Source organism: Cephus cinctus, unplaced genomic scaffold (assembly GCF_000341935.2).
Source record: "Cephus cinctus unplaced genomic scaffold, Ccin1 Ccin1_scaffold0123, whole genome shotgun sequence".
NCBI lineage: Eukaryota > Metazoa > Arthropoda > Insecta > Hymenoptera > Cephidae > Cephus > Cephus cinctus.
Window position 1 is genome coordinate 2547337 of NW_014332857.1, and position 21059 is coordinate 2568395.

Sequence of the window (21059 nt, forward strand, 5' to 3'; positions counted from 1 at the left end):
GGGTGGTGGGGGGGGGGGGGGTAGATAATTAATTTACCCTATCGAAAATTTACCTGTACCCCTCTGTGTACACTTCTACGGCCTTGAAATATATTTTGTGAATTTTTCGAAAATTTCCAAAAAAAAATTTGTAGGCCGATTTTTTTTTTCATTTCCCTTCCTCCAATTCTCATATATTCAATCAACCCTGTGACATCCGACCTTTGTGCTATTTTTTCCGGCAGCTCTGTACACGATATCAGCAGCTGCATCCCGGCTGCATGAGGGAATTATCTCAATTATCTTTATGGTAATGTATCGGTGGATGGGATGCATTTTTATATATATATATATATATATATATATATACACACCGCTAACCTCTTTCCCTTCGACTATACCGAATCACATACTACACGACGTATTCAAAATTCACATCTACCGCCCTCTAATTCCCGTTGCATTGTTATCTGGCGGTGGCTTCGTGCTTTCCTGAAATTGCATCTAGTGGGATGCATTCGGGCTGCACATGCATTTTAGGAAAGTGCATCGACTTACGCGAAGACCAAAGGCAGCTTTTAAATCGGCTAATTTATTGACGACGCGAGATTTTGTCTATTCAATGTTTTTTTTTTATTTTTCGACAACGCTCCGAGTTTGAAAATTTTTATTTTGACTTTTTTTTTCACGCTCGAAAATATTGTATGCTTTTAATGACGCTTATCTTTGTCAAACAGATTTTATTCGTTTTTTTTTTCTTCTTTACTTTGATAGTACATTTTTTTCCACACCCATAAACCTATGCACAAATTGCTTTTCTAACGATATCGATTTACTATCGATAAGCGTGCTTGTTTCGTTGCCTGCCTGTAGCTCGCGAGAGGCTATAACTTTTTTCCCCTTCCGTGTGGTACTTCTGGTGTTGGAAATTATTATTTTTCGCGCGACAATTGCTCTGAACCAAGTGCCAAGAAAATGTTATCACGCAAGGGAGATGAAGTATTTTAAAATTACGTATGCGTTAGAGGGGAAGAACCTTTGGCTTCTGTATAGCCTGGCTACGAGTTTGATTAGCATTAGGTTAGGTTTGTTGCGGTCGACTTAGATATCGGGTTAGGTTAGGTAACAAAGCGTGGGAGATGCCTCCAGTTCGCGTGTAACGTTAGAAATTCGATATCAGCAAATTCGTACAAACTCGCACTCAGCTACCTGAAGTTAGTCAGTTAACAGTCCTGAACATAAGTGAATTGCCGGCATTTGACTCCGTACAAGTAACACTGACCAATCATAGAAGGCCGTTGGTCCTTGGAACGAATATTCGATTGGTTGATTTTAAAACTTACCTTTGCATATCCTCGTATACACTATAGGTTGAGAAAATTGTATTGTAAACCGATAATCATAATATTTGCAGCTTTGATAACTTTTATTGGATTTAATTTCTTATCCACAAAGAAAGTTACGGGAATTATCGTCTGGCGCAGTGATGTTATATTTGTGGTATAAATCTGTGAAATTAATTTCCGTCTTGGACGATATCAGTCGATACTTCTCTTTTCGTCGTTGGAAAAATTACATCGGGCTTTGAATGTGGGATAGAGCTGGGAATACCCGAAATAAGTAGAAAAGAAAAAGGTATACGTAATATAAATGCCGAGAGAGTATATATTTTCGTTTCGCCATGTCAATTTCAATGAGCAATGGTGCGAGTACTTCCTTTCTATTGCTTTTATCGGCTATCGAATCGGCTCGTTTTATTATACTGTAGCAGTCGTATAACGCCTGTAGGTACGCGCGCGCCGCCAGACGGGAGAACCGAGAAGCTCCAGTCGGACGAGTCTCGCACATTTAATTCCCTTCTCGATCCTGTCTGACTTTATGCTGTTGGTCGATAAAATTATAGAGGGTTGATCATTGAACAAAAATGTGATAATAAATCCAGCAATAACTCTTTAAGTGACTGAAGCTTTTTTATTGGTTTAATCGGTAAATGGAAAATTTACGTATTGACTGAACGCCGTTAAATACGAATTTATGTTCGGCGTCTTTTTTTTAAATAAAAATACTCGCGATGCATTCTGCGCTTGTTTGTAATCGTGACAAGGACTGTTTATCGGAAAAAAGACGGCTTTGGATGTATTTTGTTTTTTTTTTACGTTTATGGAAATAAAATGGTGCGTCGGATGAGAAAATTATAGAACGACAGTGTAAAATACAGTTTGCGGCGAATATTCTCGGGAGAGATGTGAAACGATACTATGCGATTTCTAGTCTCTCCTGCATATTCATGGGAATTTTGCTAAATCGAGGCCGAACGCGTCATCAACACCCCCCTCCCTTCCCCCCAAACGTCAAGCGCGCAATCTGCCGCAACAGTAGAATTTCAGCAGTTTGGTCGGTGCGAACATTTTTGAAAAAGCTGTCTGCATTTTTTTTTTTCATTTTTTGCGTTCCTTTCGTTTCGTCTTTTTTTTTTTTGAATTCAGCGGACCGTATGATTTTTCGATTTTTTTTGTCCCAATCGTTTATTAATATAATGCATTTTTTTCCCCTTTGTTACAGCCGATGCTACCAGGCTCAGGCATTCCCGTCACCTCGACGTCAGATCACAGTTGCAAAATGACGCCATATTACAGGTGAGTTTACAAAAAACGTAAAAAAAATTTTTCGACACTATTTTTTTGATCTCTTTCATCCTGCTATAGTGTAGTAATACAGCTAATGGGAACAGATGCTGAAAATTGGTCTCGATCATGTAACCCTGCGGTTACGCGAATTCGCGGAAATGAATTTTTCACGCGAAAACGGATGTTTTCTTGTGACATAATTCTTTTTTTTTTTTATATCTCATTCCTTCTTTCCAATATATTTTCGTTGACCCGTCACTTCCTCACGTTTCATTTTCACTTCATATCCGCACGAAATTTCACCATAGAAACCTCGCACTTGGTTCGTCGATCGAACATTAAAATATTTATCGGGGGGTTAACGGAGTTTTCCTGCAACGTAAAATTTACAATCACTCTCTCTCTCTCCCTCCCATTACTCACCCTATGCCAGGACTCCGTGCACTCGGCAATCGCGAATTGAAAGTGCAGCAAGTATTTTACTTCCCAGTCTACTTGGCTCGCAAAGCAAATTATTAATTCAAGAGAGGCTCTACCGGATAAATCCGTGAGAGATAAAGTCTCTGGTTATCCATCTCTTTCTTTCTCTCTGTGTCTCCGTATCCTTATAGCTTATCTTTTTTTTCTTCGGTCTCTCGCATATCTCCTACGAAGGACATGAAAAGAACGAAACTGATAAGAATCCACTTTGTCATCCAGCAAGGATGCATCTGACTTTTTTTGTTCCTCTTGATACTCGGATGCGTCGTGCATTCTTCGTGTCTCGGAAATAGTTATCGCGCGTCAGGAGTTTGAGCGACTAAACGATTTTTTGTTGAATTAAAAAAATAAAAAAAAGTACGAAAAATGTTGATTTTTCAATTGATATTATTTTTATTTCTTCTTCTCGCTTAAAATAAACATTGCAATTTATAAAATTCGATTCGATTAAGTTAATGCATTTTTTTTTTTATATAGTCACGTCGATCTGTGAAATATATTTATATATATACACACACAAGCTCGGGAAGGCGTATTTACGTATTTGAAATTTATGTGACGCACGCGGAAATTGTTTTCAGAGAAAAACGTCAAGGGATGATGGTGGTCGGGGGTATAAAAATAGTCCGATCATCGTAACGTACCATTACTATATATAACCCTGGTCACGTGGGTAACACGTGGTATATACAATTAACTCAGGGATATATAAATCACTACCAGTAAAATCTCTCGAAATAAATCGATAAGATTTTTATAATAAAAATTGGCCGTCCATCACATCGAAAACAAATAGGTAAAGTTTGTTTATTTGAAATATTCGTAACGATCCTTACAACGAATTTTTCATTTAATCTCTTTAATCCTATACGAGCGATTCTTACGTCATTTTTATATTTAGTTATTCGCTTTTATTTTTTTTCTTTCTATGATCGGATTATGGACTGCAGGCGCCTTACGCAATACGTTAGACCGTCATCGCGCACCAACGGATACTCGGGATTTATCGAGTGAATTCTGTGCTCGCCGTTGCCGGAAACGAGAAACCCCCCGACCAGTCGTTACTTGATATTCCGCGTGGGCGTCTCGCTCGGTTCTTGTTTGCGAGTTTTGCGACGCTTCTGATAAGACAATAGAAAAAAAAAAGAAAAAGAAAAAAGAAAATAGAAAAATAGTCGAGAAGAAACGACCATGTTGAGGGTTGTCGAGCACAAACAAAACACAGTACTGAAACTGTTAATAGACTTGAGAAGTTTGGCGGATACAATATGGCCTTTCGAGGGGGTAGAGGGTGTTGGGGGGGGGGGCAAATTCAAAAGTTAAATGAACTATAACCGCTGATTGTTAGATTTTTTTTTCATTGACAATTTTTTTTTGTTGGTACCCTTAAAATTCCCTAGGGGAACGGTGGATTGTCGTTCTAGTACTTTTTTTTTTACCGCTTTACGAAAACGCATTGGGCAAATCAGGAGACAGCGTCGAGTGTTTTTTCGTTCACTTTTCATTTTTTAAAGAGCTCAATGTAATCGAATTGCATTTTAGTAGATCTTGCACGGTGAAATATTATTTTATTGTGTATAGAAAGAAGGTGGTCATCGTTCGATATTGATTTTGTGATATTTATATAAATTTTGTTTTCTTTTCCAGATCCAACTCAGCCACAACCACAAGCCGGTGTTTTCGAATTGTTCGAATTACGCGCCAGTCGTCAAGGAGGAGCAACCACCTGGTACAAGGGTTATTGAAGTTCATGCGGAGGATCGTGACCCACCGGAGGAGGGAGGTAATTAATTGTCGTGAATTTAATGAGACAATTTGTATGATAAGATTAATATTGAATTCTAATAATACTCGATTCACTTCCAGGCACCATCACCTACACGCTCGCCACGTCCCCAGCGGAGAAACTCAAGTTTCAGATTAACAACATAACCGGCGTAATCACTACGACCCTGTTCTTGGACAGGGACGAACCAACGCGTGAAAAGGAAGCTTATCTAACTGTTTTGGCTACTGATAACGGCAGACCACCCCTCGAGGACGTTTGCACCTTTAAAGTTACCATCGAGGATATCAATGACAATGCTCCAGTATTTGACAAAGTGGTACGTAGTTACTTTCTGATAGGATTGAAATTTGACACTGGACTGCGATCGATCAAGATTTACAGCTGGTGGAAGTTCAATCTGTCACTTTTCATGACCTGTCAAACCGACCGATCTGAGCTGCAGGAACTCTTGAAAAGTATGGAGTGCGCTTATTGATATTAAAGGAAACAGTGTATCCCTTAATCGATATTCATTAATTGTTCCCACTAACTGTCTTTGCTTAACTCTTTTTCCTGAAATCAGGTCTTCCGTGGACACGTGTGGAAGGTTGGTCAGAATTTGAAGCCCGTGTGGAAGGAATATACGATAGTCACATGTGTTTTGTCTGTTTCACTTGATCCTGAGACTGATATCACTGCCTTCCTGCAGTTTCACGTATTCCCATCCACGCGCACCTTCTTCGTCTTGCCTAAGAGATATCAGGAAGAAAAAGGTCCTCCGTTAAAAGGAATCTCAAGGAAAATGGATTGTACGCGATATCAGTGTCAGGATATTCATTGTAAGCGTCGTTCTCTTTGGTCTTCGTCGTCCTTTGGGGGTCGTCCTGAGAGACGTCGTCGTCGTAGTGTGTGAAGCATGCGCGTGTACAGGGATACGATGCACCTACACCTCGCACGAGTCTGCATGCTAGCACGCAGAAATGTATCCAACCTTCACTCCATTCCTTGTAATGACAATAAAGCTCTGGTTACACCTTTTTTCCTTTTATTTTTCGTTACTCCCACTATAACCCTGCTACGTCTATTTTCAGGCCTACACGGAATCCGTACCTCAGGATCTACCCCTTGGAAGAGAGGTCATGCGCGTCTCTGCTACAGACATTGACGATGGGAATAATTCCCTCGTTCATTACATTCTCACCCCTAAGAACCGTAAAGACGGGGTCTACTTTAGGATCGACGAAGAAACTGGAATTATCTTCTTGAACAAGACCATCGACGTGAGTTATTAAGCTTAATGAATAATGTATATTATAAACTTAAGAAAGTGCACTTACAAAGTTTTACCTTGTGTATTCCTTCTTTTTTTTTTTTACTTTCTTCGTACACCAGTCTTCATTTTGTTGCTTTATATTTCAATATCTTTAATCCCCGTTCTCAGAAAAATCCAGAGTACAAGTTCAGCATGACCGCCAGAGCCCAGGACAAGGGTGTGGAGCCAAAGTTCAACGTGATTGACCTGGATATACGTGTGGTGGAGTCGCACAAGAAGGCGCCATCTTTCTTACCCAGGCCAGACGAACCAATTAGGCTTAAAGAGAATTACAGTGACTTCGATGCCAGCATCGTCAGACTAGAGGCCGTCTCCAACATTGACCAGAGTTCAGGCGATCTTTTCTTTGAGCTTGTGACTGGCAGAACCGAGCAGACCAACAAGGGAAATACTTTTAGGTAATAGGAGCTAACGAGTACATTAGTCAGGAACTGATTTTGTCTAAACTACCGTTAAATGTCTACTGGGTGTTCCTTTGAAGTTCACTAGCTACTTATGTGCCATTAAGTATCTTTTATACAATAGACAAACTTTAGTGAACTACCCATAATACTTATTGATATTCGAAAGTACTCAGTCTTATTGATTAGATACTGGGAAATACTTTATGATAAGTATAGTACAGTAGATTAAGTATAATGTACACTTTCAGTATGTGTATTCGTATGTAAGGCAAGGCCACCAATGGCGTTCTTACAATTGATATTATTTTATTTTCAGGATTGTGTCCTTGAAGAACATTGCTGATATCAAGTTGGCCAAGCACCTCGACTACGAGAGCAACACCGAGTACACTCTGATCGTCCGGGTGGTGAATAAATATCAATTGGCTGCTGAGACTGTGGTAAACATCAAAGTGTTAGACGTGAATGACAATATACCTATATTTCGTGAGATAGAGAAGGGGAGCGTCCTGGAGAACGAACCACCTGGTGCACCCGTGATGCAAGTCCGAGCCATCGACGCGGATGGAACGTCTGCGCATAATCAGGTTGGTACTCAAAGGACGTGGGTAGAGTTGTTTTGGGCGGAGTGAATAGTTCTACATTCCAAAAGACTTGCGACTGTTCTCTTATTTATTGCTCCAGGTCACTTATAAACTGGGCAACTTCTTGGACCTTTTCACCATAGACAACATCACGGGAAACATCACAACGCTCACTACCTTTGACAGGGAAGCCGAGGACAGTTACAGCGTGAGGGTGATAGCCACGGATAATTCACCTAGTGCGCTATTTAAGACGGGAGAGCATAACAAGGGTCAGCAAGTGTTCCAGATATATATTGCTGATAAGAACGATAATCCTCCGCACTTTACTCAGCCTATTTACACGGCCACCGCCATTCTGGAAGATGCGAATATTAATGCTCAGGTCACCAAAGTTGAGGCTATCGATTCGGATACGGCAAGTCCGGTGACTTACAGCATCATCTCTGGGAATACCGATGACAGCTTTTACATTGACAGTCGTCTTGGAGAGATTCGTGTTAATAAGCCTTTGGATTACGAAAAGATTACTGAGTATAATTTGACGGTCAGGGCCTTTGATGGGGTTTATAATGACACCGCCCAGGTGAAGATCTTCATTGAGGATGTCAATGACAATCCGCCTGTTTTCGAGGACTTTGAAAGGAACCCAACTATCTACGAGGAGCAATTGGTAGATGGTTGGTATTACCTTGAAATTATTTTCAATAATTAACACCGAGTATTACCTAAGGGTAATATCTAAGGGGTTGTAACGTTTTGGAGATTTATAATATTTATCTTTTCTAAAGGTTGTATCACTACTGTTGTTGCTTATGATCCTGATATCAAGGATAGAAACGCGGATCAGCACATCGCTTATTTTATATATAAGGAAGATCAAAAACCTTTGATTGGCATTGATAAGACTGGTTGTATGACCCTGAAGAAGCCTCTCGATCACGATCCACCTTTTGGCTACCCCATGTGGACGGTGAGCTTTTTAAATAGTACAATAAAAAAACTGATCATCAAGTATTTTTCTTTGTTACGTACTATTATCTTTTTATAATTTTTTTTAGATAATTGTCACAGCCCTAGACCAAGACGACGCTCCCACTGCTTTGAGAAAGTTGGTTCCGGTGAATATTACCCTTATCGACATAAACGATAACGCTCCATTCCTGGATATGCCGCACCCGGTCGTCTGGTACGAGAGAGAGCCACCAGGACAGATAACTGAACTAAAAGCTAGAGATTGGGATTCCGACGAGAATGGTCCCCCATTCGAATACAAAATAGATGATTCAGCTGGCGAAGAGATACTCTCAAAATTTAAAATCAGAAATACCTACCTGGACGCCGTCGTTGTATTCGATCGTGAAGAAAGGAAGAGCTACGATATTCCTATATCCATAACAGACAGTGGAAAACCACCAATGACGGGAACGTCTACTCTGACTGTCATAATTGGCGATAGGAACGACAACGCCATGCAAGAAGGATCCAGCTCTATATTTGTGTATAATTACAAGGGAGAGACTCCAGATACTGAGATAGGTATGTAGAAAATGATATAAAGAATTGTCTGTCCAGGATTCTTATGTAGAAACAATATTGACAATCATCTTCCTCAGGACGGGTATACGTAAATGATTTGGATGACTGGGACCTGCCCGACAAGCGTTTTGGCTGGGCAACTGAGCCTCACGAGGGCTTCCGCCTGAACCCGGACAACGGAATGATCACATTACTAGCAGGAACAACAAATGATACATTCGTCCTAAAGTTCAAGGTCACTGAAGAGAGTGCAAATGTTCCAAAGCACCACGTGAACGCCTACGTGAACGTGACAGTCAAGGAGATCCCTGAGGAAGCCGTTATGAAGTCCGGATCTGTCAGATTCTTCGGTATGACCGCAGAGCAGTTCGTCGCTCCCGATGCGTCTGGGGTCAGCAAGAAGGAAATTCTTCAGGAACGTCTGGCAACAATGCTCAACACTTCAGTGGAAAACGTGGACGTCTTCACAGTTTTGCACTCACCTCATCACAACAATCGCAGCCTCCTGGACGTCCGGTTTTCGGCCCACGGCAGCCCTTACTATGCACCGGAGAAATTGAACACGATTGCCGCTCAACATTCTAAGGAAATCGAACGGGAGATGAACGCTGATATTATGCTTATCAATATCGATGAATGCCTCTTCGAGAAAGTTCATTGTAATAATTCTTGTAGAAGTTACTTGAACGCTACTAGCATTCCGTCTCCCGTTTATACAAACACCAGCTCCTTCGTCGGCGTGCACGCGGTTGTTGATCCACAATGTACCTGTCACGTCGCCGAGCCAATTGTTTGTCTCAATGGCGGTACTCCTCTCACCGAGAGGTGTGAATGTCCTCCAGGATTGGAAGGACCACGTTGTGAATTATTGGGAATTGGTTTCCATGGGGATGGTTGGGCTGTCATGCCACCTCCTGGACAGGCATGCGACGACTCGCACTTGAGTAAGTATTTATTTAGATAATTTATTTTGACATTGCTATTCACTGTATACTTATTGATTACTCACTAACGTTTACAGGCTTGGAAATTACACCGCACGTTGACCATGGTCTTGTCTTTTACTTTGGTCCTATGAGCTACAGTCCTAAGCTGGGAATTCGAGATTTTATGGCTCTTGAAATTCAGGACGGATATGCCGTCTTGTACGTGGACTATGGTAGTGGTACTGTAAGACTGGATCAGAAGCACAACAGGATGATGGATGGTAAAAATCATAGGATTGACGTTTTCTGGACGAAAAATGTAAGTGGTCTATCGTTGCTTTTCTTTGTAATTATTCGAAGAACTTAAACGATAATTAATTATTGATCCTTGTTTTGCTTCTGAATAGATTATAGAGATGCAAGTGGACAATTGCGGTATGTCTGCATGCGTCAGTCTAAAGGCTCCCGTACGACCCAACGAATTCCTCAATGTGAACAGTCCTTTACAAGTTGGGGGAACTTGGACGAATCTGGCTCAAATGGCAAGTGACTTAGGCTGGGATCACAGACCCACTGACAAAGGATTCGTCGGCTGTATACGTAATATGACAATTAATGGAAACGTAAGTTACGGATAATAGTAATTGTAATTGATGTGTTTAATGGATAAATGAAGACTTGTCTATTCATTATTGATTCAATTTTTTAGACGTACAATCTTGGGATGCCTACAATATCAAAGAATGCAGATCCTGGTTGTGATCATGGAATGGCTAAAGCTGTATCGTTTGGCATTGATACTAATTTCCTGGTGGCCATCCTGGTGTGCGTCGCCATCCTCCTGATTCTTCTGCTCGCTGTGGTGGTCCATCGCAGGAAGACAGATGATCTTTACAAGGATATGGATGATATTCGGGAGAACATAATCAACTACGAAGATGAGGGTGGTGGCGAGGTTGATACTGGGTACGACTTGAACGTCCTCAGGGCGATGTACGACGCACCACCTCTCGATTCAAAAATTGCTCCTGTGGGTCTCCAGGGTAGAGGTAAATAAATGCTATGATATTATAAAATATTCTCGATGGTATCTACAATGCATTTATAATTCTATTATTCGAACATCCAGCTCCCGATGAGGTTCCTGACATCTGCGGATTCCTCGACGGCAAAAAAGAAAGCTGTGATAAGGATCCTGACACTAATCCATTCGACGACGTCAGGCATTACGCTTACGAGGGTGAAGGGAACTCCGACGGCTCTCTGTCATCCTTGGCTTCCTGTAAGTTCATCTGCATACTTGTCACTCACGTTATATTCGAATTATCATAACCGATATCAATGTAATTTGCAATTCCATAAATTCTTAGGCACCGACGACGGCGATCTGAAGTTCAACTATCTGTCGAACTTTGGTCCACGGTTCAGGAAGCTGGCGGATATGTACGGCGAGGAGCCAAGTGACGAGGATAGCGACGGCGTTGGTGAGCGCGAGAGCGAAAGTTGGTGTTGAGCCGACGAAGAAGATGTCCAACAATAGAAAAGACTTATACCTTACGAATTCCCTCACTTACGCAACTTTCGACATTATTGTACTTAAAAAGAAAACGCCGAGGATGCCACAACCACAATGCCCTCAGTGACATCTGACGGTGAACTGTGAATTGTGATCTGGTGAACCCTCCCACTTATCTACCGTCAAAGCAAAGAGATTCGCGGTATGCTCGATAAAAAGCCAAATACCATATGGCCATGATGAAATTTCTGCAGAACCACGTGAAAGTTCGGATTCAACCTCCAGCAGAAAATAAGACATAAACAATCACTTAAATAATCCCAAGGTTTTTTTTTAAAAAAATTAGAACCAAAAGAAATTCCAGCATCATTTTCCATGTTACACAATTTCAAATCAAAGAAGCGTTTAAGGATTCTTGTCCCTCCTGTAGAGATGTGTATCGATGAGGATGAAGGTTATAGATATTTTTTGTTTATTACTGGGTAAAGTCACGACGAGATAAAGAATTATTGTTTATTTTGTTAATATTTTTTTTTTTACAAACAAGAAAAAATAAATTAGGGTAACGCGAAACTCATAGGTAATAAACCTGTGACATATCCGACTGAATTTAAAAAAAAAAAGAAAATTATCTCGCCGGCCCGGGCAGCACGAGATTTACAAATCCGATCAATGTGTCAGCCTCGAGGACAGAAATAATGATGAAATAAATTATTATCTCACACGTACAGCTAACTTGACGAGGAGTCATAAATCGTGTGTTAAATTTTCCGTAAGAGATCCTCGAGTCTAACACAATCAGTTTTCTCGTTCGTAAACACGTACCGGATTGCCCGGGCTATTTTTATACAAATAAATACATAAATATATATATATACATACACACACAGCATATATATCTATATATTTATATATATAAATTAATAACGGCACACCGATAGAAGTCGATGTCCAATATAATACACGATAACGACACTTTGAGAGAGCCGTATTAACTGCAGAGTATAATGCACAGTGAAAACGTCATTCGCATTTGGATGATGTAAGATGACGTTGTTGAGGTTGACGGTACGGCATTTATGGCTAAATAAGACGTATTTAATTTATATGTAATATTTTAATAATCTTACTTACGAGTGAGACGTTGCGTATAGGGTGAATTGAGTGCGCGTAACTGTCTGTCTGTCTAGCGAGTAAGTAAGAGTTGAACCGTCAGCGAATAAGTTGTTTAATGATAAACAAAGAGAAAAAGCTGTATGAATGAATGTGGATCGATGCGCGTATGATGCAGTTTATTATATAGAATTATAATAATAGTGATTAAGTGGGCGAATTAGTACTAGAAAGAATTTTGAAAAAAAAAATACAAAAAGAAAAAAAAAACAGTGAAAGTGACCCAAAGAGCGAGCGATTTTTCCTTCACTGGTCCATGATATATCTTAATTATATTGTAGTGCACGACACGAACGTATAAATATATTATTTATGGTCACTCGTTACGCAATTAATAATAAATACGCATTTTCATGTCCTCGCGTGGACATAAAGTGGACACGCTCGCTTTTTCGATCACGATAATAATCTTTTAGCGGGGGGGAGGGCCGAAACAAATTGATGGAAGTGACACTAGGGAGATGATTGATCTCTTATTTTCTTCTGTCTTCTCCCTCATTTGTATTTTTTATTATTTTTGTTGTCTTCAATTCATTTTTATGTTTCCCCTTATACACGAGATCCTAAATCTTTTTCTTTGCTTTGTATTGTTTTTTCTTTTCGGTTTTTTTTTTCAATAATCATTTTGGCTTTTTTAAATTTATCTATTCGTGACAAAAATGAGATAACCTACGTGTATATTTGTAGCTCATTCTTGTAATTTTTTAAAATATCTTTTGAGTAGGTAAACTATATGAAGATCCACGAGTGCCATTCGGGTACTTGAATTTATATTTTGAAAGTAAACGAGAAGGAATAAGAGGCCCAATGAACAAATCCTACAGTCCGTCTGTACAAATTGTCGTTAACTTCGTTATTTCATGTTTCATTCCATTTTTTTGTTTCTTATTATTGTCATTATTAGTTTCGGCACCTCTCTTTATATTTAACTGCAAAACCGTCGTACGTAGATAAGTAACGTTCTATATAAAAATGCATATACTATATACACAGACATTCATTATATATGTGTGTATATATATATATATATATATATATATATATATATATATACGCGTTCTAATTTGTAAGCTTTTTGTACAATAAAAAACACTGACGTTATATACATACACATATATATATATATATATATATATATATATATATATATATATATATATATACATGTATCTATAAATATATAATTAATGGATAGAACTGCGTATTGACTGTGCTTGGCTGAGTCGAGGTGATTGCATGTGCTTAGAGAAGTAATATTTTTTACCTGAATAAGTAAAATATATAAAGACACAACGGGCGTCTATGCGAAAACTCCGTTTTTTTTTTGTTTTTTTTTTTTGGTGGGAGAGCTGATTGTGACGAATATATATTATTTGTTTTGTTGGCAATCGATAATAGATGCACCTCGACGAAGCGCAGAGCTAATGCATAGAGATTTATTGTAATAGCCTAAAAAGTAGAGAACATGCAGTCTACTCGTGACGTTACAAGAAGTTAACAGAAGAAAAGATAAAGGGAGAATGAGGAAGAGAGGAAAGCGCGTGATCTCAAAATTAGGGTTGGACGGTGTTTCTAATAATTTTTGTTGTCCTCGTTTGTTCCTATCGCAATGGTGGACGAGAAACTTGATTAGTAGTTAGCGCAAAAATTAAATCGTCCCTATTCGCCTCTTGGGATTCTAAACGAAATAAAATAAGGAGCTGTACCCAAACTAGCCGCTTGCCATTGAACAACGACTTTGAACGCGGTCTTCACAGATATACATATATATATATATATGATGATACATTATATACAGAGATAGCGTACTATCAATATAATTAAATAACAATTGATAATGGCGAATGGTTGTTGACGTTTATTATTATTCATCTTCAACATCATTGTCATTCTGCAAATCAATGTTGTGCACACGTTGCAAAGGATGCGTGCGGTATGCAATGACGTCTCTTCTTATTTGTACAGGATGTGACGTCGGCGTGGAACTCTTAATTAACAACCGGAAGTATTATTCGCCCTACTTAAATGTCGCTTCTAGGTAGGTCTTTATTTTTCTTCCGGATCACTGCCCCTATGCGAATAGGATATAATATATGTGGCGAATGTCTTGCGAGCCCTTCGACCTTTTCGTACTTTGGCTTTGAACTTTCTACATTTTCCTTTTTTTTTTTCTTGCTTAATTCGTCTTAAAAAAGAAGGTTGAATCGCTCCGTAAGACATTTTTGAGTATATGTAATAAGTTTTACGCGACCACTGCCCTGCAAGTGATAAGCGAGGGTAGCCCACTGACAGTTTAAGTGATAATCGAAGGACTACGAAAAAAAAACACGATGGATTGATCAATAAATGAAATTAAATCCTGGTATCTTGTCTGAGTTCGCTTTTTAAAATTTTGTATGTTAAAAAATATTCAATTTTTTTAGGCAAGATGGTGTTAATTATTATTGATGAACAGCAGCTTCAGCTTAAGTTGCAGTTGATCAAGTTTTTGTTGAAGCGCAAGTGGATTTGTAGAACTGGCAGTAAGTTTGCAGAGTTATAGTGCTGCCATCTAGCGTTAGTTCTATGAAATTGAGAAAAAAAGCTTTCCAAAACTTGAGGGTGAAGTCGCTTGTCACAGGTAACTTGTTATGCATGTGTAAAGTTGTGTATGTAATGGACTTACAGTATAATTGGAAAAGCTGCTTTAATATGGGGTGGATTATGGAAGCCACGCTAACGGCGGCCCAGTTTATTCGTGACAGATCGATCGTGTGGAAAGTACCTAAAAATAAGAGTGTAATATATTGTCACGAGGAAACTGATGAAAAGTTAGGAAAAAAATAACACTGGTCAGGCCGCAGCTGACCAGTCATTATTTATCAGGAGCTTTAACTGATTGTCTATTGAAAGACGTCGTACAACACAAGCTCTGGTATTTTTGATGGTACGACTTACTTTTTATTTCATCTATATGTCGATTTAATAATAGCTTTGCAAAGTTTTGGCTAGTTACGTATCGGGTGGCTACGAATGTGACAGTTCACTTCCTTTTTTGTTCCATTTTGTTCTGCGTTTGAAAAGCATTGAGTTGGAGCATCTCATATACCCCTCAAGTCTGCTATTGGGTTCACCAGAAATGCGTGTGGCTGATTGTGGCGCGTCGATGAATAATTAACGCAGTTCATTGGGGTTGACACGTGCCGTCATTAATTTATCATCTCGAAACGAATGATCATCTCCACTACCAATGGTCACTGGACTGAATCTCTGATTTTGCTGCGCATAATTTCCTCTTCAATTAATCGCTATCGTGTCATACACCATTTGTCAACGTTCCATGCTCCGTCGAGCAATCCGTTGCAATTCCATTAGCTGCGTACGACGTCGTTGCGCATCTTTCAACTTTAAATATTTACCGCCAAATCGTAGTTTCCAGCGGCTACTGACTTATGAGGTGCGGGAAATCTTTTGGATATATTTAATTTTTATCCAACTACTTATCGTTAATTCTGGATTGAGTCGTTTGGAATTACGTGGCATTTCTATTTGCTTAATTATATTCTGATGGATGTACGTGCGATGTTCCTTGATTAACGACAATGACAAATTTCACATGTTTGATAATCGTCACGCCCACGTACTCTTATTGTTAAACTCTCCTCGACTCGTAGGAATTAGTTCAAGGCTTGAATTGAAGCACTGGTCGAGAGCGGGAGGTGGGACGGATTCTGTGAAATAAAAGAAGAAAAAGAGAATCGATAAACAAGATAAAACGACTATTAATAAACGAATAAGTAGCAAAGATTTCGATAAAGTTCATATAAATTTTAAATTTTATTAATTATTTTTCGTTTTGTTAAAATTATCTGTGTAATATTCCTAACAATTATCTTTTTATATTTAAGTTTATCCTCATTAACCTCAAAAAAGAAGACCTCATTTTTGGGCCTATAGAATGCTGTGTTCCCTATCAATATCCAGAATCTCTATATTCTGATCCATATAAGGACCTAACATTTTGCAGAAGGAAAGTCAGCAGGAACCGTCGTTGCTTTATAGACGCGGTCAAATTTCGCCTTGAGCGCGTTCACCTTAAAGCGCCTTCATCGGCACGTGCCACATCTATTGGAAACTACCTCAGGTACATTCCCTTCCTCAATACTCAGCAGAAACTCATTGATTGGTTTCCATTGAACGGCACCGACGCTATATACAGTTATAAAAAAGAAATAAGAGACACGAGAAACGAGATCAGCCAGAATTTGAATGATGGTAAACAGTACAGCCAACTTGGCGCTGTACAAGTAAGTAATAATTTCCACCATCTTCATTTGAACTCTTGCACTCTAATTAAGTAATCACGTACATAAACAGTTACTTCTATCCTAGTGCCTGTACTTCTGCTACCATAAATCCTGGAATATTTACCTGATTAAAATAGCCTGCAAGATGCGGCGCCCGGCTGCACAGTCTAGGTATAAATAATGGCCCACGCATTAAGCGGCAAAGCAGTTTGGCGAGTTCTCACCGAGCGAGCAGACTTCCCGGTGCCAGTGTCTTGTCGCGGATTTTCTGTTCCTTTCTTTTTTTACCAACCAGATCATTTATCTCTGAGAATATTGTCGATCTGCTTTTTCGATAGAAACAGACAAGCTTAGTGTTTTGCGCGGGGAAAACATTGGATGGCAAATCATTTTTTAACCTCCGAACAGTGTCTTATGTCAATGATGCAAGTTATGGGATTCCTATGGAATAACGGTGCTAATATTTGAATAAAGGAATTCGTCGGCGATTCTGCATCACTGGAAAGACAAATTGTTACTTGTATTTATTTCAATAACTCAACATCAATATAACTACGAAATATGGGATCCTCTAATCTCGTATTCGGTGTCCTGTGCCTCCTTGGCAACATCGTCGTCACCCTAGCGAAAAGTAATCGAGACATCTGCAGTCCTGATACACTGGCTGTCTACAGGATAAAGATGGACAGTCATTGGTACAAAAACAGTTTTCCAAAGCAATATCCAACCTCCAGACCACCGGCGCAGTTTTCTCGTTTACACGGTAAATCCCTGCTATCAAATTAATACATTCAACGAATGACTTTACTCTAATTTGACCATACCAATATCGTAATAATCGAATGACCCAGTTATAAAAATTAATTAATAAACTAGGGTCAATCGTAGGGAGTCCTGTATCTTTTTATTAATCTAATATATTAATTGAAAAACCAACTTATGCTCCAGCGTGTTAAAAGTGATTAAGATTAATCGAGTGACCAATGACGAATGACAGTGAGTGATTTGAGACATGTCATAAATATATATAACTCTCTTTTTACTCTCTCGTCTCAGTAAGTTAACACGTATATCTGTGACTCCTTTTTTCTTCTCTTTTTCGTCATTACCGCCCAAGGGAAATCGCCTGTCGTTAAAACAATCAAGAGCACGTATGACTCACTACGAAGTACTCGTAGCTCCTGCTCATTCGAGTGCACTGATATATCGTAACACTCATATACATATATGTATAATACTGAACGGCATATAATTGATCAACTATTTTAGTTACACAATGAGCAATGAATTGGCACTGATTTAAGGAATAAGGATTTTATTGAAAAACAAGTTTTATGATTAAAAGTGTTGCTAAAAAAGAATTGCTGAAAACAATAAGGCATAATCTGGATGAGTAATGTGAAAAGCATTGCAAAGTTATTTTCCATTATCATAGGGTCAGCTTATTGTTGACACAGAAATCAGTTATGTAACTGGGTACTATTTTATTTATCGAGAGTGTATGTGTATACATAAACTATTTGTGCTAGCAATGTCAATGTCTTATAAGCTGAATGATATTAATGAGCGATTCGCGACCCGTTGCTAAGAATCTCAAGGAGGCGGCGTGCAGACAAAATACAATGGAAAGAATTTCATGGTCGATTTAAGGTAGTTAACACGCAGATGGCTTATGATACGATGATGAATTTGAGGTGGCAGTCGATGGGCTTGATGATTGGAAGAATACGAATGATGGATGATGAACTTTAATGATTGCGGAAGCGTTTTAAGGCGGAAGATTTGGTGGATGGAGAAGAGAGAAGGTTATGACCTTAAACTTAGAAATGACAGTAACGATGAATAAGAAAGTAATTAATGGAAATAGTATTATAGTGAAAGGAATGGCTATTTTAAATCTTTGTAGAGTCTTATTGAATTGATATTTCATGTTTGCTTTTTTTTTTTTTTAAACATTACCTGTCACGGTCTGGCGTCGAAATCTCGGACAGAGACGCCATTATTGTGGGCTGCACGTACATAAATCGTGTTGTGGTTCTATGAAATTCAGTATTGTATTAGACCGACGCCGGGCGTCGGGAATGGTCTTTTCAATAATTTATGACCTCTTGTTATTATTTCACTCTGTGTTATAAGCGGTTGCTTGATCGTTATGATTGGTTAATGCTTTTAAGCGTCTGTTATTTTAAGACGTTTATGCAACTCCATTTTGAAATTCTTAAACATAATTTACTTTTATTTAACTCGATGCGAAAATGAAGGTTTTACGCACACTTCAAGTGCGTAAAATCCCCATTTTCGCATCTTTTTGTACAATTAACTAAATCTTTGTACAATACTCGGTGAAAAAACTATTTCTCAATTTGACTGATTGCAGCACTCGGAAAAAGTTTTAACGCACTCGTATCGTAATATACTAATATATATTTTTGTCTGGTACGTTATATTATTATGTACTTTCCAGGAATAGTGCATAATTCTTCTTATATACTGTGGCGCGAAGGACTCGAGGCTACGCCGGAAGTACGTCTTATAGCGGAAAAAGGCTCTGGTGAAATTTTGGAACAACGTAAAGGTGTCAGAGATGTATTCGCTGCTGGAAGAATTCTGCAAGGCGTCGGGATGACTGAAACTATTTTTTATTCCGATGCTAAACACACCAAAGTACGTATTTATCTTGTGTTAAGATTACGGTTAAATTGTATAAGGATAATTTTTGTTTAAATTTCATTTCATCTTTTTTCATCTTCAAGGTCTCGGTCATCTCAAAAATAGTACCGTCTCCAGACTGGTTTGTGGGTCTGGACAGCATAGAACTTTGTATGAATGGTTACTGGCTGAATAATTTGACCATTGAGGTAAAATATTTTAACGACTAAACTGCAGAATATGACTTCTTGAAGTTAGTTGTGAATTATTTTTTTTTTTTTTATTACATGAAGGTTTTAAAGAAAGAGTCGTAACAATAAATAGTAGTACTATAGTTATTATTTTTATGAAAATATAAATTTCAGGCAGGACCTATTGATGCTGGTACCGACGAGGGTTTTACTTTTACAGCACCTAATTGGGCAAGTGAACCACAATCGCCCATTAGTATGATAACATCAAAAAATCCATCTCATCCAGCTAACAGTTTTTATTATCCATATCTGAATGAATTGCCACCATTGGTGACCTTCCACTTTATTAAGGTAGAAAAAGTTCATTTAGATATCAAGAATTCCGAGTTAACGTATAAAGAATGAAGAAAATTCATCAAAATTGATGTACAAATTTCAGGAACGTGTATACAGGGCAAATAATAAGCGACTTTGTTTTGGCCCAAAACATAAAAAATCTAAGTTTAGCAAAATTAGTACAGTTGTGGTACCATTGCCAGATTCAACAAGTCGTACGCTGCACAAGAGATTACATGCTAGACGTATCTACAAGAAAGCTGCGAGTGAGTTTAACAATTGGTATACATATTTTTTTTTAGTAAACAGTATACCCAATTACTCACACAAGATTCACAAAACTACAAAGTGAATTAATCTTCTTTGTACGTAATAGATCTAATCTCAGCACCATGACGAATCTTTACGACATTCTTTCTCAAATATTATCCTAACAGCCATATCTCATGTTCTCCAAACCTATGAAAAATTCAACAGTGCCACGTGGAGTAACTTGTTCTTTATTATCAAGAATTAAACTAACAAAACTTTTGTATGAACAGACGAGAGAGCTATTTCGGAATTTTTTAATTTTATTACTTCAAGAGTCCGCGATGAATTTTTCTTCACGTTCTAAAGTCACACGTAAACACTATGGTATGCACTATATGATATAAGTTCACTTAAATAATTTCTACAATAATTTATTTATCTGTTTCAATGAATATTTTGATATTCGTGTATTTTAAGGTTTTTAATTAATTTGTTTTCTTATCAGGAAGATCAGTGGATTGTCTCTTGAGTGAATGGTCTGAATGGTCAACCTGCAGTGCCTCCTGTGGTGTAGGCTTTGAAAGCAGGACCAGGAGTATCCTGACTCTTAACAAAAGAGGCGGTACTCCTTGTCCACAAGAGACACGTCAAACTCGTTGGTGTGGTCAGCAAACAAATTGCATCGACAAATTCTTCAACTGGTGAAGAGCATAGAGGATAACATTTTTTATTTTGTGACTAGGATCCTCGCAGGAAAATTCCAAGTGCCTTATATTTTGTACAGTGTCCATTTATTACAATTTCACCAATGTTCGCATCTCTGACTGATATTGAATATCTTGTCCATAGGGACATTTGAGTACTTTCTTGTGCTTAATTATTATTAATTTCGCTATTGTAACAATTAGTATGTAGGCATCGTTACGCTTTTACATGATAGGCTTTGTATTATCTTGAATAAACAATGGAGCTTCTTGGCTTTGACTTGATTTTTTTTTACAATTTGACAATTA

The 21059-nt window shown here is 38.5% G+C and overlaps 2 protein-coding genes across 5 annotated transcripts in view; both read left to right on the forward strand.

The window, feature by feature from the left end:
* LOC107274918 (DE-cadherin) overlaps positions 1–13202 on the forward strand; it is a 41767-nt gene extending 28565 nt beyond the window's left edge. The window contains exons 2-16 of the mRNA XM_015754500.2: positions 2542–2615; positions 4734–4869; positions 4953–5191; positions 5946–6134; positions 6296–6585; positions 6908–7178; positions 7276–7855; positions 7967–8148; positions 8237–8714; positions 8792–9658; positions 9736–9959; positions 10048–10263; positions 10350–10689; positions 10770–10922; positions 11011–13202. Of these exons, the coding sequence (XP_015609986.1) occupies positions 2542–2615; positions 4734–4869; positions 4953–5191; positions 5946–6134; positions 6296–6585; positions 6908–7178; positions 7276–7855; positions 7967–8148; positions 8237–8714; positions 8792–9658; positions 9736–9959; positions 10048–10263; positions 10350–10689; positions 10770–10922; positions 11011–11153 (4382 nt within the window). The 3' untranslated portion in view covers positions 11154–13202. The remainder of the gene's footprint in view (positions 1–2541; positions 2616–4733; positions 4870–4952; positions 5192–5945; positions 6135–6295; positions 6586–6907; positions 7179–7275; positions 7856–7966; positions 8149–8236; positions 8715–8791; positions 9659–9735; positions 9960–10047; positions 10264–10349; positions 10690–10769; positions 10923–11010) is intronic.
* A 269-nt stretch (positions 13203–13471) lies between these two features.
* On the forward strand, positions 13472–21035 carry LOC107275132 (spondin-2). 4 transcript variants are annotated; one of them, XM_025079813.1, is made up of 8 exons: positions 13472–15255; positions 16336–16615; positions 16701–17378; positions 19080–19279; positions 19369–19473; positions 19630–19809; positions 19898–20060; positions 20552–21035. In XM_025079813.1, exons 3-8 carry the CDS (start codon positions 17177–17179, stop codon positions 20749–20751), a joined length of 1050 nt encoding a protein of 349 aa, XP_024935581.1. In that variant the 5' UTR covers positions 13472–15255; positions 16336–16615; positions 16701–17176; the 3' UTR covers positions 20752–21035. The 4 variants fall into 4 exon arrangements, with proteins under 4 accessions (XP_024935581.1, XP_015610442.1, XP_024935583.1 ...); XM_015754956.2 differs by having other exon boundaries at positions 13472–16615; XM_025079815.1 differs by having other exon boundaries at positions 13472–16615; positions 19898–20076; positions 20552–20727.
* The last annotated feature ends 24 nt before the right edge of the window (positions 21036–21059 follow it).